Raw genomic sequence first — 21,893 nt, 5'->3', positions numbered from 1 at the left:
CTTCACTTTCACTATCATTGGACTGTTTTTATTCTATTGAAGGAATTTTAAAAATGATAAAAGACTTCAGTCTTTTTTATCTCTAAGTTCCCTGTTAGCTCTCTGTTTAGAAGATAAAAAAAGAAAAGTGTGACTCACTTCCTGTCAGTATTCAGTTATTTTAACTCTGATATTTTAAGTTAAAAAGAATTTCAACACAATAAAAAAAAAACATGTTCATCTAATTTTGACAATGTCAGGGCAGAGAAGGTCCAGAACCCCCCGAGATCTTTGGCACCCCCTGCCTGGGCCCCAGTTAGGGATCCCCTGGTCTAGCATGGTCCACAGGTGAAGTGGATTTATGTACACCTACAGGACTCTTCAGGGAGTGGGAGGAGCTACCAGAATGCTGGCGTTTTGTGGCATTCAGGACCTTCATAAATGGTCAAATAAAAAAAAAACATATTGACAGATGTGGATTCAAAGCCTCTGTCCAAATTCTGGGTGGGCGGAGTCAGACAGCGCTAACATATGGTCCGTTTCCATCCGGTTTGTCTCAGCAACCTCTGATTTCCACAAACAGCGACTGCGCCGCGATCCACCGGCAAATCATACTGCTGAGCACGCCGCTCCCTCTCCAGCCTATCAGAGCATTTCCACAGCCGCTGCCAAACCGCGTCAATACCCGCCGATTATAAAGCTCCAAACAGGAAGTCACAAGAGTAGAATATCCGCTTCTTTCAAAATACAACACAATGCACGGACTCCTGGTCGCAAGTCATCGCGATATCAACACAAGGTCTCCTCCTGCAGCGAGAGCTGAGCTACAACGGCGCCATTGACCAGGAAAAGAGAACTTTTGAGGACATTTAGCCAAAGAATTTTATATAAACCACAGATTCTTTAACAAACATTCACATTTTAACATCCTAATGAACTGAAACAATAAAATCATGGGCTTATACTGGAGAGGATGATAAATTAACCCTAAAAGATAAAACAGTCTGCTGCTGACAAACCATTGCTGTGTGAACTCGCTGTTTTCCCGTGACCTCTGCCCTCTGATCAGGGTTACACTTCGATGCGCGGCGCAGTCCTACGTGCAAATCAGACCTGATCTCCCCGTGTTTCCTCAGCTGATGTCTGTCCAGCCTCACTCGGCGTGACGATGGATCAGCTCAGTAATGACAGCCGGTCTTGAGGCTCTCCAACACCCGTCGTTTGGTTCCAGTTTGGATTTTTGATGTGGATTTAATAAGGATGAAAATGTAAGAAAGGAAACTGGCACTGAAACAGGAGCGACTATAAATGACGATACAGGCTCCAGTTTTTTTTCTGCACAGCTCCTTTGTCTGTGCTGCTATCAGGTAAACAGGCTTATTTTATTTCCTGTTTCCTCTGCAGATCTTTGAGATGATGGATGCTAAGGCTCGCCAGGACTGCGTCAAAGAGATCGACCTGCTCAAGGTAAAGACTCATCATGGGGTCTTTTGGATCCAGGACTGAGTCTCTGGCATTAGCAGAGATGTTCATGAGCTCCTCTGCTAACAGTGGTTCTCTGTTTGTCCTCTGCAGCAGCTCAATCATCCCAATATCATCAAATACCTCGACTCTTTCATTGAAGACAATGAGCTCAACATCGTCCTGGAGCTGGCTGACGCCGGAGACCTCTCACAGATGATCAAGGTCACCAACTAGAACAATAAGAACTCATTGATGCCCACTTTCTTTAAAGTCCTTCACATAAACCTCCAGATGAAGCGCTAACGGCCTTTTCTCTCCTCCTTTCAGTACTTTAAGAAGAAGCGGCGGCTCATTCCTGAGAGAACCATCTGGAAATATTTTGTGCAGCTCTGCAGCGCTCTGGAGCACATGCACTCTCGCCGAGTCATGCACCGAGGTCAGCAGAGATCGTCACTGCTTATGTTGATCATGATGCACGCTCTGATATCTCTGCTGGGGTCTGAAGTCGTCCCCTCTGCTCTGCTCCTTCTAATCACCTCTTTCATCCTCATTCAGATGAATCTTCTTATTTATGTCGCCATATTTCTCATTTTTATCCCTAATCATTGAAGAGCATTTCCCATCATCAGTAGCCATCACTGACGTTTGTGAAATAACCCAACAGTGATATCGGACTTTTCCATAGGCCTCCTAACATCCTGCGAAATCCTCTAGGCCGCTGCTAGCATCCTTCTGTGGATGTTTGCAGCGGCCTGGAGAAAAGTGAGGGAGGCCCCATGTCCTCACTGATGGCTGAGTCAGCTTCTGTTCTGTGGGACTGGACAGACTTCCAGTAAAACTACTGAGGGCTGAGCCTCCTGAAAAATCCCCATTTAAAGCTCCATGTGGTCCCAGACCTTCACCACCTCTGGATGTGTTGTTTCTGATTATTAGAACTGATGCACACTAATATTACAACGTTTCTGCGTGTGTGAACAGACATCAAACCAGCCAACGTGTTCATCACGGCGACGGGGGAGGTGAAGCTGGGCGACCTCGGGTTAGGACGGTTCTTCAGCTCAAAAACAACGGCAGCTCACTCCTTAGGTAAAACACACGCCTGCTTCTGTGGGACATTAGTGATTTTATAAACATATTTAAATAGATTATTGTTTTAATCACTGTTTTATTCTCCAGTGGGAACTCCCTACTACATGTCTCCAGAGAGGATCCATGAGAATGGATACAACTTCAAATCAGACATCTGGTCTCTGGGATGTCTGCTGTACGAGGTGAGATCATTGATCAGGTATAAAGAAACTTGACAGGGACCCCTAGAGGCTGTAAAGGCTATGACAGCATAAAAACAGAACCATAAAGTCCATGAACAGCCAAAGACGAAACACACAAACATTTCTAAGTCCTCTACATTAACACACAATTCTGAGAATGATAGCCGACCCAACATCCCCAGCTTCACCAACATTCCATCCTTTACCATTGAAGATGATGTCATCCTTTGAAGTCTTTAATATGATGTAGAAAGATGATGTCATCCTTTGAAATCTTTAATATGATGTAGAAAGATGATGTCATCCTTTGAAGTCTTTGATATGATGTAGAAAGATGATGTCATCCTTTGAAGTCTTTGATATGATTTTGAAAGATGATTTCATCCTTTGAAGTCTTTGATATGATGTAGAAAGATGATTTCATCCTTTGAAGTCTTTAACATCCTTTGAAGTCTTAAATATACTTTAGAAAGATGATGTCATCCTTTGAAGTCTTTGATATGATTTAGAAAGATGATGTCATCCGTTGAAGTTTTTAATATGATGTAGAAAGATGATGTCATCCTTTGAAGTCTTTAATATGATGTAGAAAGATGATGTCATCCTTTGAAGTCGTTAATATGATTTTGAAAGATGATTTCATCCTTTGAAGTCTTTGATATGATGTAGAAAGATGATGTCATCCTTTGAAGTCTTTAATATGATGTAGAAAGATAATGTCATCCTTTGAAGTCTTTGATATGATTTAGAAAGATGATGTCATCCTTTGAAGTTTTTAATATGATGTAGAAAGATGATGTCATCCTTTGAAGTCTTTAATATGATGTAGAAAGATGATGTCATCCTTTGAAGTCTTTAATATGATGTAGAAAGATGATATCATCCTTTGAAGTCTTTGATATGATTTAGAAAGATGATGTCATCCTTTGAAGTCTTTAATATACTTTAGAAAGATGATGTCATCCTTTGAAGTCTTTAATATACTTTAGAAAGATGATGTCATCCTTTGAAGTCTTTAATATACTTTAGAAAGATGATGTCATCCTTTGAAGTCTTTAATATACTTTAGAAAGATGATGTCATCCTTTGAAGTCTTCAATATACTTTAGAAAGATGATGTCATCCTTTGAAGTCTTGGATATGATGTAGAAAGATGATGTCATCCTTTGAAGTCTTCAATATGATGTAGAAAGATGATGTCATCCTTTGAAGTCTTTGATATGATTTAGAAAGATGGTGTCATCCTTTGAAATCTTTAATATACTTAAGTAAGATGATGTCATCCTTTGAAGTCTTTGATATGATGTAGAAAGATGATGTCATCCTTTGAAGTCTTTGATATGATGTAGAAAGATGATGTCATCCTTTGAAGTCTTTGATATGATGTAGAAAGATGATGTCATCCTTTGAAGTTTTTAATATGATGTAGAAAGATGATGTCATCCTTTGAAGTCTTTAATATACTTTAGAAAGATGATGTCATCCTTTGAAGTCTTTAATATGATGTAGAAAGATGATGTCATCCTTTGAAGTCTTTAATATACTTTAGAAAGATGATGTCATCCTTTGAAGTCTTTGATATGATGTAGAAAGATGATGTCATCCTTTGAAGTCTTTAATATACTTTAGAAAGATGATGTCATCCTTTGAAGTCTTTGATATGATGTAGAAAGATGATGTCATCCTTTGAAGTCTTTGATATGATGTAGAAAGATGATGTCATACTTTGAAGTCTTTAATATACTTTAGAAAGATGATGTCATCCTTTGAAGTCTTTGATATGATGTAGAAAGATGATGTCATCCTTTGAAGTCTTGGATATGATGTAGAAAGATGATGTCATCCTTTGAAGTCTTGGATATGATGTAGAAAGATGATGTCATCCTTTGAAGTCTTTAATATGATGTAGAAAGATGATGTCATCCTTTGAAGTCTTTGATATGATTTAGAAAGATGGTGTCATCCTTTGAAGTCTTTAATATACTTTAGAAAGATGATGTCATCCTTTGAAGTCTTTGATATGATTTAGAAAGATGATGTCATCCTTTGAAGTCTTTAATATACTTTAGAAAGATGATGTCATCCTTTGAAGTCTTTGATATGATGTAGAAAGATGATGTCATCCTTTGAAGTCTTTGATATGATGTAGAAAGATGATGTCATCCTTTGAAGTCTTTGATATGATTCAGAAAGATGATGTCATCCTTTGAAGTCTTTAATATACTTTAGAAAGATGAAGTCATCCTTTGAAGTCTTTGATTTGATTTAGAAAGATGATGTCATCCTTCGAAGTCTTTAATATACTTTAGAAAGATGATATCATCCTTTGAAGTCTTTGATTTGATTTAGAAAGATGATGTCATCCTTTGAAGTCTTTAATATACTTTAGAAAGATGATGTCATCCTTTGAAGTCTTTGATATGATTTAGAAAGATGATGTCATCCTTTGAAGTCTTTGATATGATTTAGAAAGATGATGTCATCCTTTGAAGTCTTTGATATGATTTAGAAAGATGATGTCATCCTTTGAAGTCTTTGATATGATTTAGAAAGATGATGTCATCCTTCGAAGTCTTTGATATGATGTAGAAAGATGATGTCATCCTTTGAAGTCTTTGATATGATGTAGAAAGATGATGTCATACTTTGAAATCTTTGATATGATGTAGAAAGATGATGTCATCCTTTGAAGTCTTTGATATGATGTAGAAAGATAATGTCATCCTTTGAAGTCTTTGATATGATTTAGAAAGATGATGTCATCCGTTGAAGTTTTTAATATGATGTAGAAAGATGATGTCATCCTTTGAAGTCTTTAATATGATGTAGAAAGATGATGTCATCCTTTGAAGTCGTTAATATACTTTAGAAAGATGATGTCATCCTTTGAAGTCTTTGATATGATTTAGAAAGATGATGTCATCCTTTGAAGTCTTTAATATACTTTAGAAAGATGATGTCATCCTTTGAAGTCTTTAATATACTTTAGAAAGATGATGTCATCCTTTGAAGTCTTTGATATGATGTAGAAAGATGATGTCATCCTTTGAAGTCTTTAATATGATGTAGAAAGATGATGTCATCCTTTGAAGTCTTTGATATGATGTAGAAAGATGATGTCATCCTTTGAAGTCTTTGATATGATGTAGAAAGATGATGTCATCCTTTAAAGTCTTTAATATACTTTAGAAAGATGATGTCATCCTTTGAAGTCTTTGATATGATTTAGAAAGATGATGTCATCCTTTGAAGTCTTTGATATACTTTAGAAAGATGATGTCATCCTTTGAAGTCTTTGATATGATGTAGAAAGATGATGTCATCCTTCGAAGTCTTTGATATGATGTAGAAAGATGATGTCATCCTTTGAAGTCTTGGATATGATGTAGAAAGATGATGTCATACTTTGAAGTCTTTGATATGATGTGGAAAGATGATGTCATCCTTTGAAGTCTTTGATATGATGTAGAAAGATGATGTCATCCTTTGAAGTCTTTGATATGATGTAGAAAGATGATGTCATCCTTTGAAGTCTTTAATATTCTTTAGAACGATGATGTCATCCTTTGAAGTCTTTAATATGATGTAGAAAGATGATGTCATCCTTTGAAGTCTTTGATATGATGTAGAAAGATGATGTCATCCTTTGAAGTCTTGGATATGATGTAGAAAGATGATGTCATCCTTTGAAGTCTTTAATATACTTTAGAAAGATGATGTCATCCTTTGAAGTCTTTGATATGATTTAGAAAGATGATGTCATCCTTTGAAGTCTTTGATATGATGTAGAAAGATGATGTCATCCTTTGAAGTCTTTGATATGATGTAGAAAGATGATGTCATCCTTTGAAGTTTTTAATATGATGTAGAAAGATGATGTCATCCTTTGAAGTCTTTGATATGATTGAGAAAAATGATTTTTTTATCCTTTGAAGTCTTTAATATACTTTAGAAAGATGATGTCATCCTTTGAAGTCTTTAATATACTTTAGAAAGATGATGTCATCCTTTGAAGTCTTTAATATACTTTAGAAAGATGATGTCATCCTTTGAAGTCTTTAATATACTTTAGAAAGATGATGTCATCCTTTGAAGTCTTTAATATACTTTAGAAAGATGATGTCATCCTTTGAAGTCTTTGATATGATGTAGAAAGATGATGTCATCCTTTGAAGTCTTTAATATACTTTAGAAAGATGATGTCATCCTTTGAAGTCTTTGATATGATGTAGAAAGATGATGTCATCCTTTGAAGTCTTTGATATGATGTAGAAAGATGATGTCATACTTTGAAGTCTTTAATATACTTTAGAAAGATGATGTCATCCTTTGAAGTCTTTGATATGATGTAGAAAGATGATGTCATCCTTTGAAGTCTTGGATATGATGTAGAAAGATGATGTCATCCTTTGAAGTCTTGGATATGATGTAGAAAGATGATGTCATCCTTTGAAGTCTTTAATATGATGTAGAAAGATGATGTCATCCTTTGAAGTCTTTGATATGATTTAGAAAGATGGTGTCATCCTTTGAAGTCTTTAATATACTTTAGAAAGATGATGTCATCCTTTGAAGTCTTTGATATGATTTAGAAAGATGATGTCATCCTTTGAAGTCTTTAATATACTTTAGAAAGATGATGTCATCCTTTGAAGTCTTTGATATGATGTAGAAAGATGATGTCATCCTTTGAAGTCTTTGATATGATGTAGAAAGATGATGTCATCCTTTGAAGTCTTTGATATGATTCAGAAAGATGATGTCATCCTTTGAAGTCTTTAATATACTTTAGAAAGATGAAGTCATCCTTTGAAGTCTTTGATTTGATTTAGAAAGATGATGTCATCCTTCGAAGTCTTTGATATGATTTAGAAAGATGATGTCATCCTTTGAAGTCTTTGATATGATGTAGAAAGATGTCATCCTTTGAAGTCTTTGATATGATGTAGAAAGATGATGCCATCCTTTGAAGTCTTTGATATGATGTAGAAAGGTGATGTCATCCTTTGAAGTCTTTAATATTCTTTAGAAAGATGATGTCATCCTTTGAAGTCTTTAATATACTTTAGAAAGATGATGTCATCCTTTGAAGTCTTTAATATACTTTAGAAAGATGATGTCATCCTTTGAAGTCTTTGATATGATGTAGAAAGATGATGTCATCCTTTGAAGTCTTTAATATGATGTAGAAAGATGATGTCATCCTTTGAAGTCTTTGATATACTTTAGAAAGATGATGTCATCCTTTGAAGTCTTTGATATGATGTAGAAAGATGATGTCATCCTTTGAAGTCTTTGATATGATGTAGAAAGATGATGTCATCCTTTGAAGTCTTTAATATACTTTAGAAAGATGATGTCATCCTTTGAAGTCTTTGATATGATTTAGAAAGATGATGTCATCCTTCGAAGTCTTTGATATGATGTAGAAAGATGATGTCATCCTTTAAAGTCTTTAATATACTTTAGAAAGATGATGTCATCCTTTGAAGTCTTTGATATGATTTAGAAAGATGATGTCATCCTTTGAAGTCTTTGATATACTTTAGAAAGATGATGTCATCCTTTGAAGTCTTTGATATGATGTAGAAAGATGATGTCATCCTTTGAAGTTCTTGATATACTTTAGAAAGATGATGTCATCCTTTGAAGTCTTTGATATGATGTAGAAAGATGATGTTATCCTTTGAAGTCTTTGATATGATTTAGACAGATGATGTCATCCTTTGAAGTCTTTAATATACTTTAGAAAGATGATGTCATCCTTTGAAGTCTTTGATATGATTTAGAAAGATGATGTCATCCTTCGAAGTCTTTGATATGATGTAGAAAGATGATGTCATCCTTTGAAGTCTTTGATATGATGTAGAAAGATGATGTCATACTTTGAAGTCTTTGATATGATGTAGAAAGATGATGTCATCCTTTGAAGTCTTTGATATGATGTAGAAAGATAATGTCATCCTTTGAAGTCTTTGATATGATTTAGAAAGATGATGTCATCCTTTGAAGTTTTTAATATGATGTAGAAAGATGATGTCATCCTTTGAAGTCTTTAATATGATGTAGAAAGATGATGTCATCCTTTGAAGTCTTTGATATGATGTAGAAAGATGATGTCATCCTTTGAAGTCTTTGATATGATTTAGAAAGATGGTGTCATCCTTTGAAGTCTTTAATATTCTTAAGAAAGATGATGTCATCCTTTGAAGTCTTTAATATGATGTAGAAAGATGATGTCATCCTTTGAAGTCTTGGATATGATGTAGAAAGATGATGTCATCCTTTGAAGTCTTTAATATGATGTAGAAAGATGATGTCATCCTTTGAAGTCTTTGATATGATGTAGAAAGATGATGTCATCCTTTGAAGTTCTTGATATACTTTAGAAAGATGATGTCATCCTTTGAAGTCTTTGATATGATTTAGAAAGATGGTGTCATCCTTTGAAGTCTTTAATATACTTAAGAAAGATGATGTCATCCTTTGAAGTCTTTAATATGATGTAGAAAGATGATGTCATCCTTTGAAGTCTTTGATATGATTTAGAAAGATGATGTCATCCTTTGAAGTCTTTGATATACTTTAGAAAGATGATGTCATCCTTTGAAGTCTTTGATATGATGTAGAAAGATGATGTCATCCTTTGAAGTTCTTGATATACTTTAGAAAGATGATGTCATCCTTTGAAGTCTTTGATATGATGTAGAAAGATGATGTCATCCTTTGAAGTCTTTGATATGATTTAGAAAGATGATGTCATCCTTTGAAGTCTTTAATATTCTTTAGAAAGATGATGTCATCCTTTGAAGTCTTTGATATGATTTAGAAAGATGATGTCATCCTTCGAAGTCTTTGATATGATGTAGAAAGATGATGTCATCCTTTGAAGTCTTTGATATGATGTAGAAAGATGATGTCATACTTTGAAATCTTTGATATGATGTAGAAAGATGATGTCATCCTTTGAAGTCTTTGATATGATGTAGAAAGATAATGTCATCCTTTGAAGTCTTTGATATGATTTAGAAAGATGATGTCATCCGTTGAAGTTTTTAATATGATGTAGAAAGATGATGTCATCCTTTGAAGTCTTTAATATGATGTAGAAAGATGATGTCATCCTTTGAAGTCGTTAATATACTTTAGAAAGATGATGTCATCCTTTGAAGTCTTTGATATGATTTAGAAAGATGATGTCATCCTTTGAAGTCTTTAATATACTTTAGAAAGATGATGTCATCCTTTGAAGTCTTTAATATACTTTAGAAAGATGATGTCATCCTTTGAAGTCTTTGATATGATGTAGAAAGATGATGTCATCCTTTGAAGTCTTTAATATGATGTAGAAAGATGATGTCATCCTTTGAAGTCTTTGATATGATGTAGAAAGATGATGTCATCCTTTGAAGTCTTTGATATGATGTAGAAAGATGATGTCATCCTTTGAAGTCTTTAATATGATGTAGAAAGATGATGTCATCCTTTGAAGTCTTTGATATGATTGAGAAAGATGATGTCATCCTTTGAAGTCTTTAATATACTTTAGAAAGATGATGTCATCCTTTAAAGTCTTTAATATACTTTAGAAAGATGATGTCATCCTTTGAAGTCTTTGATATGATTTAGAAAGATGATGTCATCCTTTGAAGTCTTTGATATACTTTAGAAAGATGATGTCATCCTTTGAAGTCTTTGATATGATGTAGAAAGATGATGTCATCCTTCGAAGTCTTTAATATACTTTAGAAAGATGATGTCATCCTTTGAAGTCTTTAATATACTTTAGAAAGATGATGTCATCCTTTGAAGTCTTTGATATGATGTAGAAAGATGATGTCATCCTTTGAAGTCTTTGATATACTTTGGAAAGATGATGTCATCCTTTGAAGTCTTTGATATGATGTAGAAAGATGATGTCATCCTTTGAAGTCTTGGATATGATGTAGAAAGATGGTGTCATCCTTTGAAGTCTTTAATATACTTTAGAAAGATGATGTCATCCTTTGAAGTCTTTAGTATGATGTAGAAAGATGATGTCATCCTTTGAAGTCTTTAATATGATGTAGAAAGATGATGTCATCCTTTGAAGTATTTGATATACTTTAGAAAGATGATGTCATCCTTTGAAGTCTTTGATATGATGTAGAAAGATGATGTCATCCTTTGAAGTTTTTAATATGATGTAGAAAGATGATGTCATCCTTTGAAGTCTTTGATATGATTTAGAAAGATGATGTCATCCTTTGAAGTCTTTAATATACTTTAGAAAGATGATGTCATCCTTTGAATTCTTTAATATACTTTAGAAAGATGATGTCATCCTTTGAAGTCTTTAATATACTTTGGAAAGATGAAGTCATCCTTCGAAGTCTTTAGTATGATGTAGAAAGATGATGTCATCCTTTGAAGTCTTTGATATACTTTAGAAAGATGATGTCATCCTTTGAAGTCTTTGATATGATTTAGAAAGATGATGTCATCCTTTGAAGTCTTTGATATGATTTAGAAAGATGATGTCATCCTTTGAAGTCTTTGATATGATTTAGAAAGATGATGTCATCCTTTGAAGTCTTTAATAGAAAGATGATGTCATCCTTTGAAGTCTTTAATATACTTTAGAAAGATGATGTCATCCTTTGAAGTCTTTAATATACTTTAGAAAGATGATGTCATCCTTTGAAGTCTTTAATATACTTTAGAAAGATGATGTCATCCTTTGAAGTCTTTGATATGATGTAGAAAGATGATGTCATCCTTTGAAGTTTTTAATATGATGTAGAAAGATGATGTCATCCTTTGAAGTCTTGGATATGATGTAGAAAGATGGTGTCATCCTTTGAAGTCTTTAATATACTTTAGAAAGATGATGTCATCCTTTGAATTCTTTAATATACTTTAGAAAGATGATGTCATCCTTTGAAGTCTTTGATATGATTTAGAAAGATGATGTCATCCTTTGAAGTCTTTGATATGATTTAGAAAGATGATGTTATCCTTTGAAGTCTTTAATTTGATTTAGAAAGATGATGTCATCCTTTGAAGTCTTTAATGTGATGTAAAAAGATGTTGTCATCCTTTGAAGTCTTTAATATACTTAAGAAAGATGATATCATCCTTTGAAGTCTTTGATTTGATTTAGAAAGATGATGTCATCCTTTGAAGTCTTTAATATACTTTAGAAAGATGATGTCATCCTTTGAAGTCTTTGATATGATTTAGAAAGATGATGTCATCCTTTGAAGTCTTTGATATGATTTAGAAAGATGATGTCATCCTTTGAAGTCTTTGATATGATTTAGAAAGATGATGTCATCCTTTGAAGTCTTTGATATGATTTAGAAAGATGATGTCATCCTTTGAAGTCTTTGATATACTTTAGAAAGACGATGTCATCCTTTGAAGTCTTTGATTTGATTTAGAAAGATGATGTCATCCTTTGAAGTCTTTAATATGACGTAGAAAGATGATGTCATCCTTTGAAGTCTTTAATATACTTTAGAAAGATGATGTCATCCTTTGAAGTCTTTGATATGATTTAGAAAGATGATGTCATCCTTTGAAGTCTTTGATTTGATTTAGAAAGATGATGTCATCCTTTGAAGTCTTTAATATTCTTTAGAAAGATGATGTCATCCTTTGAAGTCTTTAATATACTTTAGAAAGATGATGTCATCCTTTGAAGTCTTTAATATACTTTAGAAAGATGATGTCATCCTTTGAAGTCTTTGATATGATGTAGAAAGATGATGTCATCCTTTGAAGTCTTTAATATACTTTAGAAAGATGATGTCATCCTTTGAAGTCTTCAATATACTTTAGAAAGATGATGTCATCCTTTGAAGTCTTTGATATGATGTAGAAAGATGATGTCATCCATTGAAGTTTTTAATATGATGTAGAAAGATGATGTCATCCTTTGAAGTCTTGGATATGATGTAGAAAGATGGTGTCATCCTTTGAAGTCTTTAATATACTTTAGAAAGATGATGTCATCCTTTGAATTCTTTAATATACTTTAGAAAGATGATGTCATCCTTTGAAGTCTTTGATATGATTTAGAAAGATGATGTCATCCTTTGAAGTCTTTGATATGATTTAGAAAGATGATGTTATCCTTTGAAGTCTTTAATTTGATTTAGAAAGATGATGTCATCCTTTGAAGTCTTTAATGTGATGTAAAAAGATGTTGTCATCCTTTGAAGTCTTTAATATACTTAAGAAAGATGATATCATCCTTTGAAGTCTTTGATTTGATTTAGAAAGATGATGTCATCCTTTGAAGTCTTTAATATACTTTAGAAAGATGATGTCATCCTTTGAAGTCTTTGATATGATTTAGAAAGATGATGTCATCCTTTGAAGTCTTTGATATGATTAAGAAAGATGATGTCATCCTTTGAAGTCTTTGATATGATTTAGAAAGATGATGTCATCCTTTGAAGTCTTTGATATGATTTAGAAAGATGATGTCATCCTTTGAAGTCTTTGATATGATTTAGAAAGATGATGTCATCCGTTGAAGTTTTTAATATGATGTAGAAAGATGATGTCATCCTTTGAAGTCTTTAATATGATGTAGAAAGATGATGTCATCCTTTGAAGTCTTTGATATACTTTAGAAAGATGATGTCATCCTTTGAAGTCTTTGATATGATTTAGAAAGATGATGTCATCCTTTGAAGTCTTTGATATGATTTAGAAAGATGATGTCATCCTTTGAAGTCTTTGATATGATTTAGAAAGATGATGTCATCCTTTGAAGTCTTTAATAGAAAGATGATGTCATCCTTTGAAGTCTTTAATATACTTTAGAAAGATGATGTCATCCTTTGAAGTCTTTAATATACTTTAGAAAGATGATGTCATCCTTTGAAGTCTTTAATATACTTTAGAAAGATGATGTCATCCTTTGAAGTCTTTGATATGATGTAGAAAGATGATGTCATCCTTTGAAGTTTTTAATATGATGTAGAAAGATGATGTCATCCTTTGAAGTCTTGGATATGATGTAGAAAGATGGTGTCATCCTTTGAAGTCTTTAATATACTTTAGAAAGATGATGTCATCCTTTGAATTCTTTAATATACTTTAGAAAGATGATATCATCCTTTGAAGTCTTTGATTTGATTTAGAAAGATGATGTCATCCTTTGAAGTCTTTAATATACTTTAGAAAGATGATGTCATCCTTTGAAGTCTTTGATATGATTTAGAAAGATGATGTCATCCTTTGAAGTCTTTGATATGATTTAGAAAGATGATGTCATCCTTTGAAGTCTTTGATATGATTTAGAAAGATGATGTCATCCTTTGAAGTCTTTGATATGATTTAGAAAGATGATGTCATCCTTTGAAGTCTTTGATATACTTTAGAAAGATGATGTCATCCTTTGAAGTCTTTGATTTGATTTAGAAAGATGATGTCATCCTTTGAAGTCTTTAATATGACGTAGAAAGATGATGTCATCCTTTGAAGTCTTTAATATACTTTAGAAAGATGATGTCATCCTTTGAAGTCTTTGATATGATTTAGAAAGATGATATCATCCTTTGAAGTCTTTGATTTGATTTAGAAAGATGATGTCATCCTTTGAAGTCTTTAATATACTTTAGAAAGATGATGTCATCCTTTGAAGTCTTTAATATACTTTAGAAAGATGATGTCATCCTTTGACATCCAGAGACAGGAAGTTGGAATGGACCAATCATAATCCAGTAATGCAGGAGCCTTTAGTTTGGTGTTCATCTCTGAGGGAGATGTTGCAGGATGAACTGTGTAGATGAAAATGTGTTATTTATTGATGATCCTCATCAGAACCCTCAACACTGGTCTATCAGAGACCAGTGCTGAGGGTTCTGGTCTATCAGAAATCTTACTGGTTCATCCTCCAGACATGTGTTAACATCTGACATATCTAAGGTGACGTCTTCATGTTTCTTTTGTTATTTTTTTTCTGTTGAAAGCTCGCCGTTTCCTGCCACACAGGATGCTCGCCCCCCTCCCATTTCCTCTCAGTTTGAGTGTTAAAGACCAAAAACAAAAATCAGACCTGCAGAGATGTGACCATTCATGATAGCAGAGGAAGAGTTTAATCTGAACGCGTCTGAACAATGGGCATGTTTCATTGACAGATGGCTTTAGTTTTCAGTGCTGATATGAAGAGACAAAAGAAAATCGGTGTTAGTACGCCAACACTGAGAACACGAGAACCCTGAAACACGATCAGCTTCATTCTGCAGTTTCTAAAGAAATCCTGAGCTGACACTGAGACGACTGCAGACACACAAAGGATTCTCTGTCATCTGTGCCAACGTAGACCGAGGATGCAGCGTCACATTACAGCATCATTTACTCTCTTATTATTTCAACATCAGCTCCGTTTCACCGCTCACACGCCAGGGAATCAAGGAATTTAAAGGTCAGAGGTCAAAATGAATCCCAGCTCTTCTCCAACTCTGGCTGCTGCTTCCTCATGGAGCCGTAGAACCAGGAAGTAGTTTAGGTTCTACGGCGGCCTGATCCTGTAAAAGCTCACGTCATCTCTGAGTCGGATATCTGTGCTCTTTAGAACCGTTTATGTCAGTGTCCGGTAAAAGTAGGAGGAAGTCATTTCTGGTTCAGTCATCAGTGTCGTCTGAATCTTCACATGTTCAAACCGCCTGCAGCCTTTCCCATTATGGCGTCCATATGATTCACCCTGTCACTAAAGGATTCTGGGTAAATGAGGACAAGCTGGCAATGTGACAAACACTTAACTCGTTCATTTTCTTTCCAAGAAGTGGAAGAAAATCCTCCGACAACATGAGGTGATAAAATCCACTTTATTTAAAGTTGACAAACTTTCATATTTACTAAAGAGCTGCAGGGACTAAAACAACCTGGAGTGATAAAAACTGGAATTAAGGACAGAATTCATCTGTTGATCCAGTTTAAAGTCACCGTCTCACACCAGGATTACACACAGTGGGTTTAGCGTGGGGTAGCAGGGGTCTAGGTCCACGGGGGGGGGGGGGCTTCTGTTTTTCTGGGCCATCCAAGTGTCCAGGAGACAGTGGAGTATCACCTGAGAGACAGAGAACAGGACTGGTCCTAGAACAGAACCCTGTGGACTCCACCTGAAAGGGGGGCAAATTAAGAAGTGGAGTCTCCAAGTCTGACCTGAAAAGGTCTATTAGACTAGTAGGACCTGAACCGATATAAGACCCTTTAAACCCACACAGTTGTTCATGAGCTGCAGGAACAAGGGCAGATTCATGAAGGGAGTGATGATTTCTGAATCCTTTCTTTTGCTTTTATTTCTATTAAAAAGTCCGCTGTCTGCTGTGTGCCTGTTTGTCCAGATGGCGGCGCTGCAGAGTCCGTTTTATGGGGACAAGATGAACCTGCTGTCTCTGTGTCAGAAGATCGAGCAGTGTGATTATCCTCCTCTCCCCCCGGACCATTACTCTGAGAAGGTAAGAGCTCCCTAGATCTGAACGTGGTCTAGAAAGGTTCTTTTATCCAGTAGGAGCAGCCAATCACAGATCAGCTGGTTAGAGACGCATAGAGGAAACATCAGCATGTAAACTGCATCAGCTCTCTCACAGGGAACGAACATCAGGCCCTGAAACAGCTCTGTGAACGGACCGAGAAATAAAGATGGCATAAAGGTAGCAGAGAATCATGGGAGTGATTCCTTCCTCCAAACACACAGTCTGATAGAAAAGAGCATAGAGGAACCGTGGTCCAGAGCAGGAGGTACAGCAACAGAGCGGCAGCTTCATCCTAGAGAAGTCACTGACGTAGAAAGTGTCGTTTCCTCTCCCATGATTCTCTGCTTCATGTTTTTATTCTGATGAAGAGGTGGCAGATTTTATTATAGAGTGTTTAAAAACAGTCTGAATCAGTGTAAGAGACAGTTCTGCAGGTCTGAAGGATGAACAGATAACTGGATGGTGCTCTACACTGCCCTCTACTGGGCAGCTCCTACCAAACCTGCTTTATTTAGGGTCACACTGTGTTAAAACTCTACTTTCACTTGTGTCACTAAAAGTTTTAGTAAAGGTGTGAGGCGTTTAACTCCTCACTCCTCAACTACTATGCATTAAAGATTTTGTCCATAATAGATGCTGCAGCCTACATGAAACCAGAAAAGCACGGACACTAGGTGGAGATTGTTCTTAGTCTGGGTCGTTAAAAGTCTGAAATAATAAAAGTGTGCAGCAGTAAAGCGTCAGTGAGGTCTGATTGACTATTTCTGATGGCTCCGCCTCTCCACAGCTGAGGGACCTAGTGAGCATGTGCATCAGCCCTGACCCAGACCAGCGCCCGGACATCGTCTTTGTGCTGCAGATCGCCAAACAGATGCACATGTGGACGTCGAGCACCTGAGAGCAGCTCGCCGTGAGGATATCAAACACCTGGAGCCGATCTGCCCGGTCTCACCTGGACAGGTGGAAACCACGGACAGACTTAGACAGAGATGACGTCACATCCCAACACTTGTCCTTCAGTGTGAGGGAGGATGTGAGGAGGGGTCTAATGTGTTAGGGGGCGGAGTTTAAGAAGCCTCATGTGGGAGGAGACGAGGGTCAGCTGACCTTAATGTTAAACTCCACAGAGGTTCATTCCATGTTTAAAGCCTGTTAGTGTCTGATGCAGAGCTGTACTCTGGCATCTTCTACTGTCTATCCTTATATCATCTCTTTTTCATTCTGTCAGAGAAAATGCAGCATTTAGAGGCTTCAGAGAAGAACGGAGCAGGTTGACCCTGATCCTGGTCTAGGATTTTAATATGTTTACATTTAGAAACACAGAACATGATCCCTAAAACCAGATCAAACCAGGATTCTGTGATCTGCGTAAATCACTCATTAATAACAGTTTTAAATCTGATCAAGCAGCTTTTCTACCCGCCAGCCTGAATGAGGACACCAGCCACTAAAGCAAACATCATCACTTTATTATAATATTTTTAATTCTGTTTCCATCCACTAGAGGGCAGCGTACCCTGCTGCAAACATCATCACTTTATTATAATATTTTTAATTCTGTTTCCATCCACTAGAGGGCAGCGTACCCTGCTGCAAACATCATCACTTTATTATAATATTTTTAATTCTGTTTCCATCCACTAGGGGGCAGCGTACCCTGCTGCAAACATCATCACTTTATTATAATATTTTTAATTCTGTTTCCATCCACTAGGGGGCAGCGTACCCCGCTGCAAACATCATCACTTTATTATAATATTTTTAATTCTGTTTCCATCCACTAGGGGGCAGCGTACCCTGCTGCAAACATCATCACTTTATTATAATATTTTTAATTCTGTTTCCATCCACTAGGGGGCAGCGTACCCCACTGCAAACATCATCACTTTATTACATTTTTAATTCTGTTTCCATCCACTAGGGGGCAGCGTACCCTGCTGCAAACATCATCACTTTATTATAATATTTTTAATTCTGTTTCCATCCACTAGGGGGCAGCGTACCCCACTGCAAACATCATCACTTTATTACATTTTTAATTCTGTTTCCATCCACTAGGGGGCAGCGTACCCTGCTGCAAACATCAAAACTTTATTATAATATTTTTAATTCTGTTTCCATCCACTAGGGGGCAGCGTACCCTGCTGCAAACATCATCACTTTATTATAATATTTTTAATTCTGTTTCCATCCACTAGGGGGCAGCGTACCCCGCTGCAAACATCATCACTTTATTATAATATTTTTAATTCTGTTTCCATCCACTAGGGGCAGCGCACTTCTGCTGCAAATATCATCACTTTATTATAATATTTTTAATTCTGTTTCCATCCACTAGGGGGCAGCGTACCCCGCTGCAAACATTATCACTTTATTACACTTTTAATTCTGTTTCCATCCACTAGGGGGCAGTGTACCCCACTGCAAACATCATCACTTTATTACATTTTTAATTCTGTTTCCATCCACTAGGGGGCAGCGTACCCCGCTGCAAACATTATCACTTTATTACATTTTTAATTCTGTTTCCATCCACTAGGGGGCAGCGTACCCCGCTGCAAACATCATCACTTTATTATAATATTTTTAATTCTGTTTCCATCCACTAGGGGGCAGCGTACCCCACTGCAAACATCATCACTTTATTATAATATTTTTAATTCTGTTTCCATCCACTAGGGGGCAGCGTACCCTGCTGCAAACATCATCACTTTATTAAATATTTTTGATTCATTTTCCATCCACTAGGGGGCAGCGTACCCCACTGCAAACATCATCACTTTATTATAATATTTTTAATTCATTTTCCATCCACTAGGGGGCAGCGTACCCTGCTGCAAACATCATCACTTTATTAAATATTTTTGATTCATTTTCCATCCACTAGGGGGCAGCGTACCCCGCTGCAAACATCATCACTTTATTACATTTTTAATTCCTTTTCCATTCACTAGGGGGCAGCGTACCCCGCTGCAAACATCATCACTTTATTATAATATTTTTAATTCTGTTTCCATCCACTAGGGGGCAGCGTACCCCGCTGCAAACATCATCACTTTATTATAATATTTTTAATTCTGTTTCCATCCACTAGGGGGCAGCGTACCCTGCTGCAAACATCATCACTTTATTAAATATTTTTGATTCATTTTCCATCCACTAGGGGGCAGGGTACCCCGCTGCAAACATCATCACTTTATTACATTTTTAATTCCATTTCCATTCACTAGGGGGCAGCGTACCCCGCTGCAAACATCATCACTTTATTATAATATTTTTAATTCTGTTTCCATCCACTAGGGGGCAGCGTACCCTGCTGCAAACATCACAGTGGCAGAATCAGCACTGACCTTTACAGAAAACACAGAGTCGAGGTCGTCTGTGGTTAAAATGCTCCGTGTTTATCGTCAGTCAGCTCATCCTCTCATCAGTAACTCCTCCTTCCGTCTCTCTGAGTTTTTTTCTTTTCTCTGTTTCATATAAACTCATATCTAACATCATATCAGCGTTGGAATAAAGAAGGAAAATAAGATCATTAACCTGATTATCAGCAGATGATGGTTGTAATATCAGCTCTTCAGTGGTGGTGGTCGTTGGTTTTTACGTGTTTTTTAGTATGTTATGTTAAATACCAGAATCCAGTGTTGTTCAGAGTAAATCTCTTTGAACGTGTAAACTCTGCAGAAAAGAGACGCTGTGAAAGTTCAGACGTCTAAGGATCCTCATGGGAGGAGCTTAGCTGGCTACCATGGTTACCTGTTAGTTTCAGCTCCTCAGTAAATAACCGTCTCATCCTTCCATGGCTCTGTCACTCAGTGTTGTAATGTTTCAGTGATCCGCCATATTTAGCTCAGTGTGGAGTCTCTGTTTAGCGCTTCATGTTCACATTTGTTATAAAAATATTAAAGATGTTGATCTGCTGCTGCAGAGGAGAATACAACACCAGTGTGGGACTCTTTATTCTAACAGTACAGCAGGTAAATAAAGAAGCAGGGCCTCCCTGCTAGATAATAATGATCAGTTTCCACATTCACAGCAGCAGTATCAGCTAACACACTGAGTGTGTCCTGTTGTCAGAAGGCCGTCCTGTCTGCAGGAAACTAGAAATACAGTCCAACATGCATACATTTATCAGCTGATACCTGCTGTTATTATGAACAACAGCGCTGACTTTAATCAGTCAATCTTCAGGATCAATAAAGTATTTATACATTTATCACTGAAATGTTTGTGCTGTTGATTATAATCATTTAAAATTCGGCACAAACTCCATGAAATCAACCAAATCCCTCCATAATTTACCACTCTGTTTTATAACTCTTGTTTTAGCCCCTCCACTTTTGTAACTGTATTTTTATGTCCCCCCTCCACACTGACCAATGACCTGGTCTATATCATCACCTAGCACACAGGTGTCAAACTCAAGGCCCGGGGGCCAAATCCGGCCCCTGGAACAGTTAAATCCGGCCGTAAAGATGATATTTCTGTTCTAGCTGTCCCATCAGTCTGAGGTCTGCAGATTTATTCATAATAAAAATGTGAACTTATGCTGACGATTTAAGATTTCCTTAAGTCACAAAATCTGAAAAAGTAAGGAGTAAAAATATTTAGACACGAAGTCAGGAATGTGGGAAAAGAAATTAAGTTGTGTTTTAATTTCATATTTTCTATTTAGCATCTCACAATCAGGACCCAAACTTAGGATTCTGACTTTTAATTTCATTCTTTGATCATTTCAACTCATAATTTTGACTTCTCATAGAATATTTTGAGCTTTTAGATTCATAATTCTAATTTTTAAGTCATATTTTGACCTTTTAACCAGTTATTTTGTATTTTATCTCATGTTTTTAACTCCAGACTTTGACTCCATAATCCCATAGTTTGACCTTTTAGACTCACAATTTCAAATTTAGATTCAAATTTTGACTTTGAATTTCATGATTATAAATTATATTTCATATTTGGACCTTTAAACTCATGATTTTGACTTTCTAATATATTTGCCATTAAAAAAAAATTAATTTCATGTTTTGACCTTTTTGAACTAATAAATTTACTTTTCTCAGGTTGTGAGCCTTTAACTTCTCTTTTTCACTTTTTAAATGTCAAAATTGTTTCGTGTTTTTTCTTCATATTTTATTACCCGTGAAATGAGGCTGATAGTTTCTGGTTAAATGCGGACCCTGTTAGGCCCCCAGGTTAGTCCTGAATCCAGAATCCGGCCCCTGCTGGGACTGAGTTTGACACCCCTGGTCTAGCAGATCTGCAGCGCCCTCTGCTGGAAGAATGAAGGCTTTATTACACATGTCCACATACTGGTGTAACGCATGAAGGCTTTATTGAGGGGCATAAATGATAAAAACACCGTCTCTGAGGTTTAAAGATGCTGAGCCATAAATCCTCTCAGATAGACCTATCCACATCTTTAAGACCTGGTCTGGTTTTAATCTGAACTCAGGCTGTTTGGGGACAGTTCTGTTAAATCAGTTTATAAATTCAGCAGCAGTTTCTGACATCCTGTTTTTTTCTGATAATTTCCTGCTTTCCTTTGACCATCTCTGGTTTTCTGTCAGGAGTAAGTTTTATTATATTACTGTAAACATGCATCAGCTGAACCACAGAGACAGTAGCAGAGAAAGGAGACCTTAAAACCACTCCAGAGTTTACCTTCAGCCCGATAAAAGAACAAAGAAAACATGAA

The 21,893-nt window shown here is 36.0% G+C and overlaps 1 protein-coding gene across 1 annotated transcript in view; it reads left to right on the top strand.

The window, feature by feature from the left end:
* The window catches only part of nek6 (NIMA-related kinase 6), a 48,663-nt gene extending 30,206 nt beyond the window's left edge, over positions 1 to 18,457 (top strand). The window contains exons 4-10 of the mRNA XM_041810932.1: positions 1,384 to 1,446; positions 1,555 to 1,665; positions 1,771 to 1,879; positions 2,422 to 2,529; positions 2,620 to 2,714; positions 16,058 to 16,171; positions 16,977 to 18,457. Coding sequence (XP_041666866.1) covers positions 1,384 to 1,446; positions 1,555 to 1,665; positions 1,771 to 1,879; positions 2,422 to 2,529; positions 2,620 to 2,714; positions 16,058 to 16,171; positions 16,977 to 17,087 — 711 coding nt within the window. The 3' untranslated portion in view covers positions 17,088 to 18,457. The remainder of the gene's footprint in view (positions 1 to 1,383; positions 1,447 to 1,554; positions 1,666 to 1,770; positions 1,880 to 2,421; positions 2,530 to 2,619; positions 2,715 to 16,057; positions 16,172 to 16,976) is intronic.
* Positions 18,458 to 21,893: the final 3,436 nt, after the last annotated feature.

Source organism: Cheilinus undulatus, linkage group 17, assembly GCF_018320785.1.
Source record: "Cheilinus undulatus linkage group 17, ASM1832078v1, whole genome shotgun sequence".
NCBI lineage: Eukaryota > Metazoa > Chordata > Actinopteri > Labriformes > Labridae > Cheilinus > Cheilinus undulatus.
The sequence above is the reverse complement of the archived record's forward strand: the minus strand, read 5'-3'. Positions and strand labels throughout refer to the sequence as shown.